The sequence below is a fragment of the Cheilinus undulatus genome, linkage group 23 (assembly GCF_018320785.1).
Source record: "Cheilinus undulatus linkage group 23, ASM1832078v1, whole genome shotgun sequence".
In the NCBI taxonomy this organism is placed as follows: Eukaryota; Metazoa; Chordata; class Actinopteri; order Labriformes; family Labridae; genus Cheilinus; species Cheilinus undulatus.
Window position 1 is genome coordinate 27,468,600 of NC_054887.1, and position 20,279 is coordinate 27,488,878.

The 20,279-nt window shown below is 38.8% G+C and overlaps 1 protein-coding gene across 3 annotated transcripts in view; it reads left to right on the forward strand.

Annotated features, from left to right (window-relative positions):
- Positions 1-20,279, forward strand: part of LOC121505440 (ankyrin repeat and BTB/POZ domain-containing protein BTBD11-A) — a 358,909-nt gene that overhangs the window by 290,510 nt on the left and 48,120 nt on the right. For all 3 annotated transcript variants that reach the window (XM_041780785.1, XM_041780786.1, XM_041780787.1), the window contains exons 3-5: positions 1,595-1,802; positions 15,829-15,981; positions 18,691-18,856. In XM_041780785.1, coding sequence (XP_041636719.1) covers positions 1,595-1,802; positions 15,829-15,981; positions 18,691-18,856 — 527 coding nt within the window. The remainder of the gene's footprint in view (positions 1-1,594; positions 1,803-15,828; positions 15,982-18,690; positions 18,857-20,279) is intronic.

The window sequence follows — 20,279 nt, forward strand, 5'->3', positions numbered from 1 at the left end:
TACCTTTCTGTCAACCAGAATGCTAGCTAGCTTGGCAGACAGGAAGTGGAGTTAGTGGGTGAGCTGTTAGGTTGAGGCAAAGTTTGGTTGAGACAATGATTTCAATATGGAAGCTGCCGTGGATCCACAAAACCCTATGTGACGTCCGCCTATTGTAAGCAGATGGCTGACGTCATGTCGGGTTTGTCCTGTCCTTTTTACACTCCATGGATTTTCCTAGTGGCACAGCTAGAGCTCTTACTTGAACCCTATTGAATATCTCTAGAGGGACCTGAAAATGTCTGTTCGCCAACGATCCCCATCCGATCTTACTGACTGGGCGGATTTGCAAAGAAGAATAGCAGAAAATCCCCCAATCCAGGTGTGCAAAGCTCGTTGCTTCAAATTCAAAAAGACTCATGGCTGTAATTGCTGCCTAAACTTATACTGAGTATATTTTAGGTATATGTTTGCTCATAAATGGTTAAAAAAACACTATCTTATTATTTAAAAATGGTCTTTGATGTCAGGAAGAAAACTTGGGACCCCCAGGTGGTCCCAGCCCCCCCTTTCAAAACCACCTCCTGTCCTGTTTTTCATGGTCTACATGCAGGAATGAGCCTCTAGTCTAAGATAAGCTAACTGCTGTTTAGCTGCAGCCTAATGTCTACTTGACAGATATGAGAGTGGTAGCTAGCTTTTCCACTAAAAAGAGACAGTGCATCTCCTGAATATTGACTTATTTCTCTAATAGACTTTCTTGCAAAAGAAACAAACTTTATTTCTCTTTGCAAAAGCTGCTGCAGCTTCTCTATGGACAGAAAATGTGGTCAGCACTGATTAAAGAAGGACACAGAAGAGGCTAACAGGAAAGATACACAACTGATCAGATGATAAGTCATTGTATTTGCAGGTTAGACAAAAAGGAAATCAAGGCAAAGTATGAATCAGCAGCTTTTATCATCGCCTTTACTTGTCATGTTTTCAGTTCAGGATTGTCTTTAATGATACTGTTGGTGGGTTACAGTAAATGGGTGACATATAAAATATGCCTGTCTGTCCAAACACTCCTAATTACAGCCCACAGGCTTTTAGAGAGCCTTCCGGATTCATTGTTACATCTTCCACTCACATGATTATTGACACAGTAATTGCAGTTTCCCATTATTCTCTCTATTGTTATGCAAGGAAACTAGGATAACAAATAAGAGAAAAATAAGAGCTAAAGATGAATTGAGGATAGAAAAAGAGCTCAGCCTCCTAAGTGGTTTACTGAGAGAGGCTCGACGTGCGTAAGATTTAATTTCAAGGCTGCAATTTCCCACTCTGCAAGGATTGTGTGGGCATATGTGTCTGACTAAATGAGCGATGAATCAGAGGGAGTGAGGCTCCACTTTATCACAGAAGTGCTGCTCGTACCAACATGTCAAAGGAGTGTTGCAGAAAATGAATTTGTGCACTGGGAGTAATGCGTAGGACTTTTCTTATTATGACTAGATCTTCCCTGGCTGTACTACACCATGTTTTTATTTTATCTCTATTTGTGTCATTTTTTTCCCTGTGCCTCTTATATCTTTATCAAACTGTGGTGTAAAATAAAATCATCCTCCTCCAGGTGATTTGGTGTCCCGGGCCATGCACCACCTGCAGCCGCTGCACATTAAGAACCCCAGCAACGGGACGCCGGTCCATCAAAAGACTGCCACCACAGTGCACTGGGAGCCTGAGGCCCTCTACACGCTGTGTTACTTCATGCACTGCCCGCAGATGGAGTGGGAGAACCCCAACGTTGAGCCGTCCAAAGTTACATTACAGACGGAGAGGTGAGTCAAAGGCTGCATGTTTGAGGATAGGAATGTTTCCCCCTGAAAAAAGTGAGCTTGTATTGTGGTTTTCTATGAGAGGAGCTAAACATCAAACCTGACCCTCCATTTGAGAGACGACAGACTCTTTCCACAGAGCCACAATCACGCCACAATACATTTTTGTAGGGAACCAATTAAGCTGCCCTGAGAATACCTTGATTCAGCACACAACTGTCATGGAACTACTTCAGAACTGAAGCAATGTGGGCAAACCAGGAGTTTCATTTATAAAAGCTGCGTACGCACAAAAACCAGGCCTGAAGTTGGCGTACGCCCCTTCCCGTGCAAAGTAGAGTGCCTATAAAAACAGTCATGGATGTTTTTCCCTTTTACTGATTTTATAAATCAATCATAGTCAATATGATTTGACCTTTTGAAAAAAAAAAGCTTTAATGTTAAAGTGAAAAAATATTTCCATAAAGTTTTGTCAGGTGGATTGAGGTCTGGACTGTGACTCGGCCACTCCAGAGCTTTCACCTTGTTGTCTTTAACTTCCTGAGTCCTGACCAGTGTTGGGGGTAACGCGTTACAAAGTAATCAATTAGAGTACACAGATTACTTTTTGTTGTAACGAGTAACATAACGCATGTTTCAATTCAAGTAATCCCGTTATTAGTTACATTGTCATTAAAGTAATCCGTTACTGAAAGAAAAATCCCAAATGTCCTCTCTCTTCCTTGGCTTCAAAAAAGAGAGAAAAAATAAAAGGAAGCTCCATGAAGCATCTGCTCTGTTTGTCCTTCTTTCTTCCTGTAGTCACGGTGGCACGTAGCGCCGTGCCAGCTGAAGGTAAACATTCTGTGCCATTACGTGCGCATTGTTAGCTTGTTGAGCCAGCGAGATGACAGCGTGACACTGGAATTATCCCCATTATGATGGATTTTTGGATAAAAGGGGCAAGAACAGCATCCTGGTGAAACCTAAGTTTAAAAGCTCCATTTGCTTTCATTGAATCAGCTGTGCAGCTGTTCCAATTATGCGCTGTTATTACGCACAGTGATTCTGTCTGCCTCTGCTCAGCTTGTTGTAAGACTGTGAGCATGTTAAAGAGCTGTAAAGGTTTTTCTGTCTGTTAGTGGTGTAAATGAACATTGGTATTAGAGTCTGCACATTCAAATGCAGACATGCAGTCTTATCTGTTGTTTTTACAACCACTGAGTGGAACAAGAGACGAAAGAGTTTTAATATTTAGTAATGCAAAAATACTCTAACGCGTTAGTTTTAGAAGTAGGTAACGTAGAAATGTAACAAGTTACTTTTCTCAGTATGTAACGCAGTAATCTAAAGAGTTAGTTTCAAAAGTAACGCTGCCCAACACTGGTCCTTTATCTGGAAAGCATTTTTAGTCTCTCCTTATCTGGAGATATTAGGACCTGAGAAGTCCAATATCTAAACGAATTCCCTAAGCTTAATAATACACTACCTAAAATTTCTGTGAAATTTAAAACAATTTTTTAAAAAGTACCCCAAAAACTTATTTAACAAGTCCTCAAATCTTTCAGTAAAGCCATGTCATAAAGCCTAAATGTTCAGATATATCCTCAGAAATTCCAAGTAAATAACCCCCCAAAATTCTAAGCAAATTCAAAAAAACAAAAAAATACAAATAAATGAAATCCCATGAAAATGACAGAAACATCCAAAGAAATTTCCTGAAAATTTCAAAGGGCATCCCCTTCTCCTCGATCAATTCCCAAAACAAATAACTCCCAAATTCTCATAAAAATGCTACCAATAATAATCAAAGCAGATTTAGCCAAATCTTCCAGGTAAGCTCTCCAAAATACGCAAACACATCCCCTAAATTTCCATAAAATGTTTTTATTATTTCCAACAAAATTCAGCACAATATCCAAACAGCAGAGTAGCCCAAAATTTCAAGCAAACTACTATCATGGCAGAAATCCTTACGGTGTTGTTGTATGTGATGTCGTCATCTGTGCATGCTTTCGCTGTATGCTTCCAGGATTTTCCTATATTTTACCACATCAATGTTACCCTCTACCTTTACAAGCCTTACAGGGCCACCTGTAAGAAGCATCCCCACAGCATGATGCTGCCACCACTGTACTTCACAGCAGGGCTGGTGTGTTTGTGGGGATGTGCAGTGTTTGGAGTCTTATCTGAGGGTTAAAAAGCACCATTTTGGTCTCATCAGACCAATCTGACTTTTCCTTAACAGTGGCTTTCTCTCAACTCCTTCAGAGTAGTCATAAATGTCTTGGTGGACTTTCTCACTAGTCTCCTTCTTGCACGGTAGCTCAGTCATTTCTTGATGATGGATTTGACTGAACTCCAGGGGATGTTCAGAGCCTTGGAATTTTTTTGGAGCCATCTGGAACAATCTTGGATTAGATTTAGCAAATTAAAGAGAAGGGAGACTTTACTTTTAGCAACATCCAGCCACGCCCCACTATGGTAGTTTAACATCAATGTGCCTAAAATAACTAAAAAGTAAGTGATAAGTGTGATAAAAAAAATTTTTTAAAAAGTGTTAATTTCAGACATTAACCCTGTTGTTATTAAAGCATTACACTGACGCCCTTGTCCAATCAAAGAGATGCCAGACCAGGCTTTTATTTGAAAAGCACACTGAAAGTATGACTGTGCTTTCTTTTTCTTTCCTGTGACGTATACGACCAATATACACGTAAATACTCAGTATGGAGTATGGTTCCACTGACATTTTATCCAGCCTTCAAGGACTTCTGACACATCACAATCCATTTGTTCGAGCGTCAGTGATGACAAGATCCAGTCTTGAAATACCTTTTTTCTGTTCCTTTTTGAGCTCTTTGCTTTACTTCCTCTTACAATATGATATAAAAACATTCTTGAACTGCTGTAAGGACCAAAAGTCTGTTCAGAGTCGACCAAATCGGGGGATTTCATTCAATGTCATGTGGAATTAAAATTCCTATATGCTTGGATAGCATCAGCTGTGATGTTCTAGTGTTTTCCTGAGAAAAAGCAGGAGAGATAATGCAGCTTGTCCCGATGGAGAAGCAAAACAGCTCTTGTTTTTGTTTTCCTTGTCTGTATGGATTATCTGATTTGAGCTCAGGGGTCTCCTCCCACCAGCATGTCTCTGCACACAACAACGTTCTTGTTTCCTTTGACATGATTTCTCAAAAATGGCTTTAATAAGCCGAGCATGGGGGAAGTTTTCTACATATGTGGAGAGATCAAAACAACGATAAACAAGTGTGAACGCTGACTAGAAGTATTATGATTAGAGGAAATGTTCGACAGTGAGTTCTGGACGAAGATGAAAAACTCTCTTGGACGCCCCTTTAAGAAATCAACTTGATTAGAGGCCTTCTGTTGTTTCTAAGTGATGGCTCTCAGTGTTGAAAAATAAAGCCAGTTTAGAGGCGCAAAACACTGCAGTTTGCCATTTTTTTTTTTTTGCTTCTTTTAATCAATTGTTAATGCTTTAAGTGTCACAGTGCCATTTTTGTGCCACTTTTTGTCCATCTTTACTACTTCTATCCCATTTTGCCACCAGTGTAAGCCTCTTTTACCCTGCTTCTTGCTATTTGCAATTTTTTCCCCTTTTTCCATGTCTTGCCATTAAATGACACTGTTTTCAGCATTCTTACCACTCTTTTCTGCTTTTTGACCATTTTTCTCACATTTTTGCCCATTTATGTCACTTCAACACTCATTCTCACTCATGTTTTTGCTGTTTTTGTCAATTTTTTGCCACCTGTAACTCATTTTTTGGCAACCTCTCACCCGTTTTTGCCATTATCTGCCCTACTTTGCCATTTTTTCTCCCTGTTTTTCTACTTTTCACCCACTTTTTGCAATTTTATGCCTACTTGCCCCTTTTTGCCCCTCTTTTTGCCACTGTTTGACCATTATTTGCCACTTTTAACTTGTTTTTATTGCCACTTTAATCAGTTTTTGTCACTTTTCACTACTTACATTGTGGCTCTTACAAAGGCATTTTCCAACAATTTGGCTCTTTGGTTGAGCAGGGTTGAGTAACGCTGGGTTAGAGGGTTGGAGTAAATACCACCTAATCACCAGAAAATTGCCACAATATTATGAGGGTTTGGGTTTGGGGGTTTGGGTGAATTTCACCTTATAACCAGAGAATTGCCACAATATTACAAGAGTTTAAGTAAGTACCACCTAATTGCTAACAAATTGCCACAATATTATGAGGCAGTGAAGATTAAACTTATATGCCCTTTCAATAATCACAGTCTGCCATGTCTGCCCTACATGCTAGAAAAATGACTGCCCATTGGTGGCCAAATCCCGCAACTGGTCCCCCTATTATAGTCCCTGCCCCTGGCGCTCAACAGCTTCAAGTCATCCCCTGCTTTGAACTATTTTTAATCACTGATCTAAAGAAAAGTGCATATCAAGGAATAAATCAGCCCAAAACAGGCAGCTGGCACACCTCTTGATGGAGTGATTGTGTATAGGCTGGTGAAATAGCAGGCCCAAAAATGCATTCATGTCTCTTGAGAGCGTTTGAATTTGTCAGTCACTTCCTTTTCCTTTGATATGTTGGTCTTTGCACTCTTTCATGAAGCTTTAAATCAAGCAGTAAAATGATTTCTATCCCTGAGAAATGTTTGCGTAAGTAAAAATCAAATCTCCACAGACATCCATCATTCCTGGCATTGAGCATGGGCTCAAAAAGCACTAAATTCAGCAGGCCCTTACTTTTCCTCTTGATAGGTAAACACATATATCCTTTCAGCCAAGCTTCCTCTGCCAGTTAAGAGTACTCCTGAGGTAGAATAATCCCTACTGTCGCAAAGGTTAGTACAGTCATTCCTACTTTCTTGCACAAGTTTTTCGCCCCACCAGCGGTCCTGTAAGATGCTGCGTTCGCCGGTTAGCGCTGACACTTCCCTGGGCATCGAGCAGATTGACGGGAACCATGGGGACTTTGCACGGATGGACGGATGGACAGATACTCCGACGTCTCTTTCACCCTCGCTCCGAGGAGATAAAACTCCATCCAGGCGACTCAGGGGAGCACGAGGAATGTCAGGCGGAGTGACATGTCAGCAGACTCGAAGGTCCCCAGAGAGAGGAAATTCTCTATTTAGCATTCTGCTGAAAGGTTGGGGACGAGTAGAAAAGGCCCGAATAACACAGTGAGATGAGAGGAAGGCAGAATATCATTAAATGAGATGAGATAATCTGAGAGGGTTGTTTAGTAAAGCTTTAGGTAAGCCTGTGTAAGCAGAAATATTGAAGGGAAGTAAATTGCAGGGCTCAACCTGAGCTTTCATTATCTAACAGATCTTAAATTAACTGTAAGAGAAGAAAATGTGCTCCAATTTTGAAGTTGATAAGAAACTAGGGGTGTTATGCATTTATTCCAATTCAGTTAAAGTCCACACAGCACTTTTTTGTCTACATTTTATTAAAACATTGGCTTAACCCTGTTTAAGTCAATAGTTAGGCTGTTACCCAAGCTAAAATGTTCATAAGAATGAGGAAAAATATAGTAAAATTTTAGATTTTAGAATTTAAAATTTGATTTATGACTCATTCTTTTTTCAGTTTGAAACCCAAATCAGGCCACCCTTACAAAGTCAATGCTTTAGCTGGGCCACCCCAGCCCCAAAAATCTGGATGCACCCCTGTAAGTTTAAACAAATCAAGACAAAATAGTCAGACAATTCCATAGCATCCTGGTTTATTATAATGTATAGTGAAAAATTACTCCCTGCTCCAGGCTGCCCCAGTAAAAATCAGTGCTTAGGTTGGGCCACCCAAGCCCAGAAAATTTTGGATGTACCCCTGTAGAAAGGTAAAATATCTAGAGATGTTCACCATAGTTACAGAAATTCATTAGATCATAATTTTTTTTATTATTTATATTTAGCAGAAATTTGCAGCGAACTCTGGCCACCCTCAGCAAGAGTTAATGATGGAACTGGGCCACCCAAGCCAGAAAATATGGACACACCCCTGCAAGATAGTTTAGGGGTCATGTTTCAGATGTATTTTATGTTGTAGGATAAACGATAAACTCATAAATCCCATAGACTTTCAGACGAGGGAACCGGAAGTGCTAAAATGCTACCCCACTTCCGCGTTTTAGGACTCATTGCTGCACCACTCTATTGGGGGTTGCACTGACGTCACGTCAGCGTGCGACTTAGCTGCTCGCCTTCAGGCTGCAAAGCACGGAAGTCTGCACTGTGAGGAGCAGGCAAAAACTGGAGAAAAACGGATTAATATCTGCTTAAATCGGGAACATTTGGACTCGACGGAGATCCAAACTGCCACCTTGACGCGTTCAACTTATTTACGCCACCTTTTTGCCATTTTTTGCCCACTTTAGTCTTTGTTTGACCACTTTTTTTCCCAATTTTGCCCCTTTTTTAATCACTTTTAACCCTTTTTTTTTTTTTTTTTTACAACATTCAACCCTTTCAGACCACTTGTAACCTATTTCTGCCACTATTTGACACTTTCAACAAGGTTTTTGGGGCGGCACGGCAGCGCAGGGGTTAGCGCTGTTGCCTCACAGCAAGAAGGTCGCTGATTCACTTCCCGGTCAGGGCCTTTCTGTGCGGAGTTTGCATGTTTTCCTGGTGCATGCATGGGTTCCCTTCCAGGTACTCTGGCTTCCTCCTACCACCAAAAAAAAAAAAACATGCTCATTAGGTTAATTGGTGACTCTAAATTGCCCATAGGTGTGAATGTGAGCATGCCTGGTTGTCTGTCTCTATATGTCAGCACTGCAATTGACTGGCAACCAGTCCAGGGTGTACCCCGCCTCTCGCCCGATGACTGCTGGGATAGGCTCCAGCCACCCTGCGACCCTGAACGGAATAAGCGGTTTAGAAAATGGATGGATGGAACAAGTTTTCTCCAATTTCAAGACATTGTTTGGCCACTTTTCTTTTTTTTTAACCATTTTTTTTTTTTACTAATATCTTTCTAAAGATATTCGACAGTCACAGAAACACATTTGATAATGGTTTGTGATTTGTATTTTGAAATTTGTAATATACTCTGGCCCACTTCTGCAAGAGTTAATGCTGGGACTGGGCTACCCAAGCCCTAAAAAGCCTGAATGCACCCCCTGTAAGAAAGATGAAAAAATCCAGAGGTATTTAAAAGAGTAAAAAAAAAACCTCCATGGCATCATATTTAGTAGAAAAATTGCACTCTACATCAGACCACCCCAGGATAAGTTCTTGCTTGGATTGAGCCACCCCAGCCAAAAAAAAAAAAAAAAAAAAAAAAAATATATATATATATATATATATATATATATATATATACACATAATGGAGACATCCCTTTATAAAAATGTAAAATTCTGAAAATATTCAACATAGTCATGACACCGCAAAAGATAATTTTTTTTTTAAATTTTATTTTAATTTAGTTGTAATTTGTAGCTTACCTTGGGTCACTTCTGCAAGAGTCACTGCCAGGGATGGGCCACCCAAGAAAAAAAAACTATGGGTACACCCCTGTAAGTCAGTTTTTAAAAATCTAGAGATGCTCAGCATTGTCACAGAACTGCATTAGATTGTGGTTTGTGATTTATATATAGCAGAAATTTTAGCTTACTCTGTGCCACCTCTTCAAGAGTCAATACACAGGCCACAACATTTTGGAAAGCTGAAAAATCACTCCAAAATAGACTATTTTTTGTGCTGGCAGCTGCTAGGTTACTGTTGTTGCTGCAGACCTGCTGTCTGTTTAGGTGGATAACGTTACCTTTAGTGTTTTCATTCCAGCCTGGGCCTCCCTCTCTAAAACCCAGAACAGTGGATATGTCTTACAGGAATCAAGTGAGTGTAAAGGGGGTTTCTGAATGTCACGTTAGTCCGCCAAGTAACAGCAGTGGAAATCCTTGCCAGTTTTAACTCAGGGAGAGCCCAGAAACTGTATGAACAACATGCAGATAGAATATGTTAATATCTAAAAAGCTGCAGCTTTAATTAAACATACGCTTACAGCTGATTCACAGCAGGAACACACAAATGATGCTTGGTAAACACAACAGTCCCAAATGGATTCTCTGTTTGAAATAACTTTTTTGAGTGATTATGGTCGCCAGAGGGTCAATAAAGGAAAAACTCCATGGGGGCCTTTACTGATGGATTCTTAATTTGATTTAATTGGCTATATCCTGAATTTCACCAATTTTATTTGTTGTTATAATGTGCATCTGAGACTGCTTTACGGCTTTAAAAGCCTTAATGTAACAACAAATCTTTCTTCATTTTCAACCAAAGTGAGTTCTGGGGATTCACAATCAATTACTCAGCACTAATTAATGCGTCTTTTCAAAACCGTACGTTAGTCATTTATAATACTCCATATTATAAAGAGGACATAATCAAAAGTCTTAGTACAATTATGGGAAAATAGGTCAATCAAATACATTGATACAGCTAATAGGGTGGTTAAACTGCCAGTTGTTGTCCTAAATGTTTATAAAGATAATCTCATTTATTATTTCATAGTAACCAGAAATGTAGTTGGCTAGCTGTGGTGTACAACAGCCGCTAGTTTCTGTCTGATGATCACAGCAAAAAGGAGAAGCAGAATTAAGAACTTCTGGTCACAACAGGCAACAAAAAGCTTAATGTATATTTACATTATGCTATTATTTATCAGTCTCTGGATGCTTGGTGTTACAATTACAACTCACAGTGCTAGTTGGTGTTCTTAGCACTTTAGCTGACATGCTAGTAGTGGGCTAGCACTAGAAGTCACATCAGCTTTTCCTCTTTTTTTTCCCAGATAGGCTACGAGTCCTTGCCTCTGATAAGAGGTGCATTTTCGCTACCTACCATGACTGTACTTTAAAACAAGCTTGCTGCTTAGATAACAGCCTATTAGTACATTAGATATTGTACTAAATAAGTATTTTGCAAACTAGCAGACAGTTAGTGCACATTTTCTACTGTATATTATTTTTTCATCATTGTACCCTACAATAGTTTTGTTAGCCAACTAAAGTTAATTTGAAATGTTAGGATTTTTACTTTAAAAGAAGTTTGATAGCTAGCTTTAAGTCTATTAGCAGTTCAGTTAGCATTTTTTACTTCAAAACAAGTTTTCCTATAAGCTTTAAATATTTAATCAGGTCTGTCAGCATTTGTAGTTCGTAACAAGTTTGCTAGCTAGCTAGCCATAAATCTATTAGCTGGTCAATTTGTACCTTATAACAGATTTGCAAGCTAGCTATTACTTGTACATCAAACCAAAGTTTGTTAGCTAACTATAATTTTTTGGCTGGTTTGTGTGAAAATTTACATCAGAACAAGTTTGCTAGCTAAAGGTTAGTTAGCATCATTATAGTTAAGAATATTTCTGTTTTCACTTCCATGTTTCAATTATATGTTTTCAGAATAGTTTTCCATAATAGGTTTACCAGTTTGCCAACTTTCAGCATCTTATCTAATTAGCTTAGCTACATGAAAATATAGGGGTATAAACTTAGCTAAAAGCTGAATGCCACTTAAAAGGCTGGATTATTCCCCTAGTGTTGGCTATAAAAATACGGAACATTTACAGAATTTCTAAAACGTGTTAACAAAATGTTAGCTGCAAAAGCTATGTAGATAATGTAGATAAGCTAAACTCACAAATCAGCTATGTAAACTATGTGTATGCTAAAGTTAACTTACCTACATTGGCTACGTAGTTATGTTAATTATGAAGCCAGCATAGCAATGTTAGCTTTAGCTAGAGCCGACAAAGCTAAAGAGATGCACCATTTCTGTAACTTCTTCTAAAATGGGTCTACACATAATTTAATCCCAGATTTGACCTCTGACCTTTTTCTGTGTTTCATTTGTATAAAGTTGCTTAGGCTGAATGTAACTGCCAGACTTTGTTTATGGATAAAGTTAAATAAGATCAGAAAAAAACAGACTCATTAGTCATGATAAGGAGTTGTGAAGTTGTGCACAGGAAAGGTTTAGTATTCAGGTGGTTACCAACGGTAACACCATTGAAAGGCGATGGCAACATCGATGCAAAAATAGCTTGGTCTCCTCCTCTTCTCTGTGAAAAAGCTCACATACATTTCATTATTTCTTTGTATTTAAAGGCCATGCAGAGGAACAAGAGACATGAAGACAAAGGTCATTAGGCTATTTGGACCATGGTACATAGCTCCTTTTGTTTCCTGCTCCATTTGAAGGCACCTTTAGCCTCTTTACTTTTCTTATGGTTCAGATTTGAAGCTTTAGATTTTCATTTTTCTCTAAATCCTTTATTTTAATGATGTGTAAGCACTGAGAGTAAAACATCAGGCCAGAGAATCTCTTTTCCAACAGCTGTGTCAGTAAAGATGTTGTGCACAGCAGTAGAAATGATCTCGACCTTAAATATGGCCCGTCAGTCCCAATGAGTCGTATTCATATTCGCTGAATAAAAATCTCTGCTCATCCTGCTCATAAACAGGTGTGCAGGGGTTAAATGTCTGATGAATGATTGACCTGAATTCTGCTGCTGTTGCACTCAGAGTGACAAGATAAATAGCAGGTAAAAGAACATAAAAGTCAGTGTGTGTTTATGTGAAAGAGAGAGATGAGGTGATTTACAGGTTATGTGATTAGACTCTATCCACACTTCCACGCGCTTGCCCTGGAAATAAATGATGAAATATGAACTTGTCAGATAGGCAAGAGCCATTACTGATTTTGATTAAAGAAGGTAATAACCGTATTTACGAAGGTTGAACCATTTAGATCCCTTTCTGTTTAGGGCTATCTGGGTTATAATTCATGAATATTGATTTCATGTAGCTGCCTGTTCAGTTATCTGTGTGGGCATCTTTAATAAGAAAGTTTGTGGCTGTCTGGTGGACCACAGTCTCTATATTTAGTGATTTATTTGGGTAGGGAATATAAGACGCAGAGCAAGTTAACACAGCATGTTTTCAGAAAACATTCTCAGCTGAAGAAATTATTTTAACCCCAAAAGTCAGAATAACATTGCAAATATGTGTGCAAAACATCTACATTTATTCATGCATCCGAAGAAATACTACAACCCCAATTTCAAAAAAGTTGGGGCGCAGTGTAAAATGTCAATAAAAACAGAATGCAATGATTTGCAAATCTCAGAACCCATATTTTATTCACGATAGAACACAAACAACATATCAGATGTTGAAGCTGAGGCATTTTACTATTTCATGAAGCTCAATTTTAATTTGATGGCTGCAACACATCTCAAAAAAGTAGGGACAGGGCCATGTTGTGTAGCATCCCTTCTAGTTTTAACAACAGTCTGTGAAAGTCTGCGAAGTTAGGAGACCAGTTGCTGGAGTTTCAGGAGAGGAATGTTGTCCCATTCCTGGGTCTTCTTTGTCCTTTTATAATGCGTGAAATGGTTTTTGTTGCTGGGAAGATCTTAAATCTTGGCAGGCCAGTTCAGCACCCAGACTCTTCTATTGTGAAGCCATGCTGTTGTGATATGTGATTTTGCTGAATATGTAAGGCCTTCTCTGAGAGAGACGTTGTCAAGATGTTGCCCTCAAACAGCGATCATCAACTGATGGCTCAGAGGTCGTATCAAACCCCCCAAAGCTCCCCATCCGACACCAAAAAGATGGATAAATTCAGAAAATGAAAGGAAAGATGCTGTGGTTGTTAGATTGCAACAGTTTTATCAGGAATTATCTCATGTTTGAACCCTTTTTCACAGAAATCCACCTGTCAGCTATTATTAGTGAATATAATAAATGATAAACATGCTCCCATATGTCTAGTCCTGATTAAATCTGCAGTTTTCACTTCAGGCTCTGAAAATACTATGATTATATGTTATGTGGACTGGGCCAAAGCTCATTTAAAATGGACTGAGGCTAAATGGAAAACTGTTCTGTGGTCAGAGGAATCTGAATTTGAATTGTTTTTGGAAACCGAGAATGCCATGTGCTGTGGACTTAAGAGGAGCTTGTTATCAGTGCATAGTTTTAAACCCTGCATCTCTGAAGATATGGGGTTGCATTAGTGCCCATGGTGTGGGCGGCGTAAACATCTAGAAAGGCACTATCAATGCTGAAATGCAGATAGAGGTTTTAGAGCGACATATGCCTCCATCTAGACAGCCCCTCTTTCATGGAAGGCCTTGCATATTAAGCAAGATATGTTTATCTACACACCACATCCATCACAACATCATGGCTTCACAATCAAGGAGTCCAGGTGCTGAACTGACCTGCAGTCCAGACTTTCTACCAATAGAAAACATTTGGAGCATCATAAAATGAGAAATCTGGCAAGGAAGACACAAGACTGTTGAGCAGCTAGAATTCTACATCAGACAAGAATGGGACAACATTCCTCTCCTAGAATTCCAGCGACCTGTCTCCTCCCTTCCCAGACATTTGCAGACTACTAAGGGATGCTACACAATGGTAGACATGGCCCTGCGCCTACTTTTTTTGGGACATGTTGCTGCCATCAAATTCAGAATAGGAAAACATCTCAGTTTAAACATCTGATATGTTGTTTATTTTCTATTGTGAATAATATATGGGTTTGTGAGATTTGCAAATCAGTGCATTCTGTTTTTATTTACATTTTACACAGCGACCCAACTTTTTAGGAATTGGGTTGTGTGGTTTATCTGAAGTTTACTTGGTAAAATCCCCTGAAAATTTAAGTATTGGTCAAAAACATCAGGTCTGTATCTGGTATCAAAGTGAGTATCTTCAGGTTGTAACGCCATCATGACTGTTTCTATCTGATTTGACTGACAGTAATGTGACATCCCAGAAATCCCCAAAAATCATCAGATTGTGATTTAAGTGTTGCTGGATCCTCTTTTTCCCAAAAGATCCCTGTTCGTTTCAGTTGGCAAGACAGAAATATCCTGAAAGCTGTCAGAAAGGATGAACAAACCCGTCCTAATAGTGAAAAATGTCAGATCCTATCAACTGTAAACAATTCAATTTTTAAATTATATAAAGAGTGCAATAAAAAGTTTGCATGCTCTAAGTCAGTGGTCTCAACCTTTTCAGCCCATGACCCCCAAAAGAAAGGTGCCAGAGGCCGGGGACCCCCACTGTACCCTGAGGTGGTTAACCACAGCCATGCACAATTAAGAATAGTCATGTGGAGAAAAGGCCGTGAATGGGGGGGGGGGGGGCTTTCTAGGACCCATTCTAACTTGGGGCCCATGTTGAAGTTATGCTATGATATCCATACAGTTAATCTGAATAATAACCACTCTTATCAAAGCTACAAATATCCCAAATATCTTTTTTATTTGTTTGAGCCTTAGTATACAGCCTTCTTAAAAATGTAAACCCATTTTCTTAAAAACAGAATTAAAGTGGGTTAAAAAGTGCGACAACATGCAAAAAAAGGGGTTGGAACTGGCAAAAATGGGTGAACTGTAGTAAAATGTGGTTAAAATGGGCATCAAAAGTGTTAAAAAGGGGCTAATTGGGCTAATAATTGGTCAATAGAAGCACCAATAGGCAAACATTGACATAAAGTGTAAACAGTGTGTTAAAATGTGTCTAAATTGGTGGGAAAAGTGATGAAAACTGGTTGAAATAAGGCAAACTTGGTATAAAGTGGCTAAAGTGGGTAAAAAGTGGCAAAAAAGGATCCAAATTGTGCCAAAATTGATGAAAGTTGCCAATGACTGTGGCAAAATTGGGTATGGAAAGTGGTTAAAAAGTGTCACAAATAGATATTTTCAGTATAAAAACCTCTTAACAGCTCGACATGCTTTTCAGCTCCATAATGAGGGAACAGTTATTCAGGATGCTAGCACCAATGCTACTGATAAACGTTTTTTTTTGTTTGTTTGTTTGTTTTTTACATTTAACTCATTTCATGCATATCTTTTCATTACAATGGCTAATACTACAGTTTTATATCATCTAAAAAATATTTCCCAGTTCATGAAGGCATCTGGTGACCCCCTCTCAGTGTCTCGCCACTGCTCTAAGTTAGGTTCATTTTTATCATTGTCTGATATCTCTCTCCTTTGTCTCCCCCTTCAGGCCGTTCATCGTACTGCCGCCTCTGATGGAGTGGATCCGGGTTGCGGTCGCCCACACAGAGCATCGGCGAAGCTTCTCAGTGGACAGCGATGACGTGAGACAGGCGGCCCGGCTGCTCCTGCCCGGCGTCGACTGCGAGCCACGACAAATAAAGTAAGAACTGATGAAGAAGAACTGACTCACTTAAGACAACATTTAAGAACAAATACTGAAGATTGAGAATGCTCTCCACCCCTGAAACTTCAGTAAACTTTGAGAAGTTTTATGAAAACACCATTCTCTCCATCAAATTAAAAGTTTTCCTGAGCTTTAGCAGCAACTTCATCAAGTCTCTCTTTCATTGGCTGGCATCATGACTCAGGGATAAATCTTCTTTCTGTATGCTTTACTTACAGTCCTCTTTCCCGTTCTACCTCTCCCTCCTCTCTCCATCACAATAACACCTGCAGTCACGTATTCCTGCTCAGTATTTGTCATAAAGCAGCTCAGTCACTGATTCTCTGTCGGTGTCACTGGGTTAAGAGTCTTAGCGCGTTTCAAATTCTTGCCTTGAAATAATGAAAGAGAAAGTCTGAGGTGTGAATTGCTGTTTAATTCCTCACATATGTCAGGTGGAATTGTCGCATAACATTGGACGAACGTCAAGGAAAAGTTCCTCTTTGACCCCGGAGAGGCGTCAGCTGTGACGGCTGCTGGCAGCGTGGATTAAGAGGCTTTAGAGGAACATGAGTGAGCAGTAATGAGTCATGGCCAAAGCTTCACCTGGAGGAAAGCTACTTTAGGAAATGAAGGGAGTACAGGAGCGAATGATGGGTTTTCAAGTCTAGGTCTGATGAAAACAGCTTTTTCAAAACTTCAGATCATATACTTTGACTGATTATACAACCCCAATTCCAAAAAAGTTGTGCTTTCCAGGTGCTCAGCCAATTAGGGGGTCCATGGAGATCAGCAAAATCATGGTCCACTGTAAATCTAAGCTGTGATAACTGATTTTTGTTTTACCTGAATAATCACCACTGTTATCAGATTCTTTATTTATTTATTTAGTTGTTTTTTAATGTCGTAGTTGAAATCCTTCTTCAGCTGCTTTTCTTAGTACAGAATAAATGTGTTTAAAGTGGCAAAAAAAATGGGTAAACAGAAGCAAAAAATAGGGGGAAAGTCACAGAAATGGCAAAATTTAAAAACAGGTATAAAAAGTGGTAAAAAGTTGCAGAAATGAGCATAACAAATAATGAAATGTGGTTAAAATCTAAAAAATTAGCTTAAAAAAGTGTTGAAATGAGGTGACTGGAGCCAACAGAAGGCAGAAAGTGGCCAAAAATGGGTTAATAGAGGCAAAATAGGCAGACAAAGTTGTAAATTGAGCTTAAAAGGGGCAAGAAATGGGTTTTGAGTGGCAAAAAATGTGTCAACAGAGTCAAAAAATAGACAGAAACTTGTAGAAGTGGCTAAAATATTATAAAAACAGATGGAAAAGTGGTAAAGGGGGTTTCAAATGGCAAAAATGAGCATAGGTAAAGTGAAATATGATTAAAATCTGAAAAAGAAGTGGTGAAATAAAATTAACAGGGGCCAAAATGGCTTAAATGTGCCAAAATTAGGTAGAAATTATGCAAAAATTGGCAGAAAGTTGCAACGAATTGCTCAAAAATAGTAAAAACGGGGGGTTACAAACTGCAGAAAGGAGCATAACATAGAGTGAAATGCAGTTAAAACGAGCAAAAACTGGCATAAAAATAGTGAAAGAGGGTTTATAGAGGCAACAAAAGGCAGAAAGTGGCAAAAAAATGGGTTAACAGAGGCGAAATGGGCAGAAAAGATGGTAAATTGGGATTAAAGGGGGCAACAATGGGTTAAAAGACACAAAAACATCAGAAAAAAGTGGTGAAAAAGAGTTTAAAGGGGGCAAAGATTTTGGGAAATACGTAATGAGAATGAAAACAAAGTCTGTGGATTTAAAAAATCATTTCAAATTTCGATTAATCTGACCACAGAACAGTTTTCCATTTTGCCTCAGTTCATTCTTAATGAGCTTTGGCCCAGAGAACATGGCAGCATTTCTGGATCATGTTCACATATGACTTCTTCTTAATATGGCACAGATTTAACATAAATGTTTAGATGTCATGGCCAACTGTGTTAACAGAAAGTGATTCCTGAGCCCATTAAGTGATGTCCAGTTGAGAATCATGCCTGTTTTTAAAGCCGTGCTGCATGAGGGCCTGATGATCACCAGTAATCCAGTACTGACCTTCAGCCTTGACCCTTGCTCACAGACATTTCTCCACACTGTCTGAATATTTTGATGATATTATGGACTGTAGATGGTGGGATATTCAAAGTCTTAGCAATTTTAATGTTAAGGACATTTTTCTGAAATTGTGCCACAACATTAAGATGTAGTTATTTGCAAATTGATGAACCTCTGCCCATCTTTTCCTTACTGAAACATCCCTTTCCCACCCAGTCATGTTACTGACTTGTTGCCAATTAACCTAATTCATCACATTTCCCTCCAGCCATGTTTCAGTAGAACCACTTACTTTTCCAGACGTTTGTCGGCCTGTCCCTACTTTTCTGAGGTTGGTGGTTGCAGCCATCAAATTCAAAATGAGCTGATATTTTTAATATCTCAGAGTTAACATCTGGTATGTTGTTAATGTTCTTTTGTAGTAAAATATGAGTTTATGAGATTTGAAAATCATTGCACTCTGTTTTTATTGACATTTTTAACAGCGTCCCAACTTTTATAGGATAATGCATTTGCTCCTTTCTTAAGCACACAATGAGATGTAAATCCACAGATCCAAGAACACTACGACTTAATCACCATAATGGATTTGCTGTTTCCATCTGCAGAGCGGAGGATTGTTTCTGTGCCACCAGAAAATTGGACGCGGCGTCTACAGAGGCCAAGTTCCTGCAGGATCTGGGCTTCAGGATGCTCAACTGCGGACGGACAGACCTGGTGAAGCAGGCGGTGAACCTGCTGGGCCCCGACGGTATCAACAGCATGAGCGAGCAGGTCCGACGCTTCACACACAAACTCCCACATGTACAGTAAACAGCACGCACAATGCACACCTACACAGAGATAGTGGAGGGACCAACACAATGAATAGTGAAGAATTACCTGGCAGTGCGTCCTGTTTGCTCTCACGCTGGGCGCAGGCTGCTCCTGATGAGTCATGCAGTGAGCTGAAATCTTCTGGTGCAGCTTCTTCAAATTCACTTTATTTATGAGAAAATATGTTCCTTTGTGTCTGAGTTTAAGAAGTTTTACAGGAATAGAAAACACTAGTGTCTACTTTTTCATCCTAGTATAGCCACTAAAAACACCACAGTGTGGATTCAGAATGCCTGAACCAATAGCTAGCATCACTGTGGTTATAGAAAGTACATGCAAAACAGCAGCAAGCATTTCTGAAAGCACTTCAAACCTGTTGTATTTTCATGTGCATCCCCCACCTCACCAAATGCATTTCTCAAAAACCTTATGACACATTTCAGATGAATCGCCCCTTTAAAAACAGATATTTACAGAAGCACGCAAAGCAAAGGCAGGAGCTCAGGAAATATAAAAGTAAGCATCAAAAGTCAGGGAGAGTAAAGCAAGGTCTGGAAAATTCACACATAAAGGCCTAAAGCAGGGGTGTCAAACTCAAGGCCCATGGACCAAGTCTGGCCCACCAGATCATATCATATTTTTATTTGAACTGGCCCACCAGTATGAGGTCTGCAGATTTCCTCCAGTATAACAATGTAAACTTAACCTTGATGATCTAAAATATCCTTGTTAAGTTGTAAGAATTAGAAATATTAAAGAATTAAAGTAATGTGATTAAAAATTCAGCAATGTGGGAAAGGAAATTTGTGTTTTTTTATTTTTTATTTTCTAATTTGCATCACAGCTATGATTTAAAGTTATGGTTTTGACTTTTTATATCATATTTTGATCTTTTCAAAATGTAATTTTGAATTGTATCTAGTATTTTGACCATTTAAATTCACAATTTTAATTTTTAAGTCATATTTTGACATGTTAAACTCATGAAATTGAATTTTAATTACAAATTTTAGCCTTTCCTGTTTAAAAGCTTAAATTTTTATTTCAGCTTTGGACCTTTATAACTCAATATTTTAAATTGTATCTCATATTTTAACACTTAAAACTCTTTTTTTAATTTCGTCTTATATTTTGACCTTAAAAACTCTTGATTTTGAATTGTATGTCATATTTCACTTTCTAAGCACGTGATTTAGATTTTTTTCTCCATTATCTTGACATTTTCAACTCCTAAATATAACTTTTTATCCCAAATATTGACCTTTTCAATTCTAAACTGTAATTCTTTTATATCACCTTTTGACCTTTTAAACTCATAATTTTGAATTTTATCTCATATTTTGACTTTTAAAGTCATGATTTTGATTTTTCTTTAGTACTT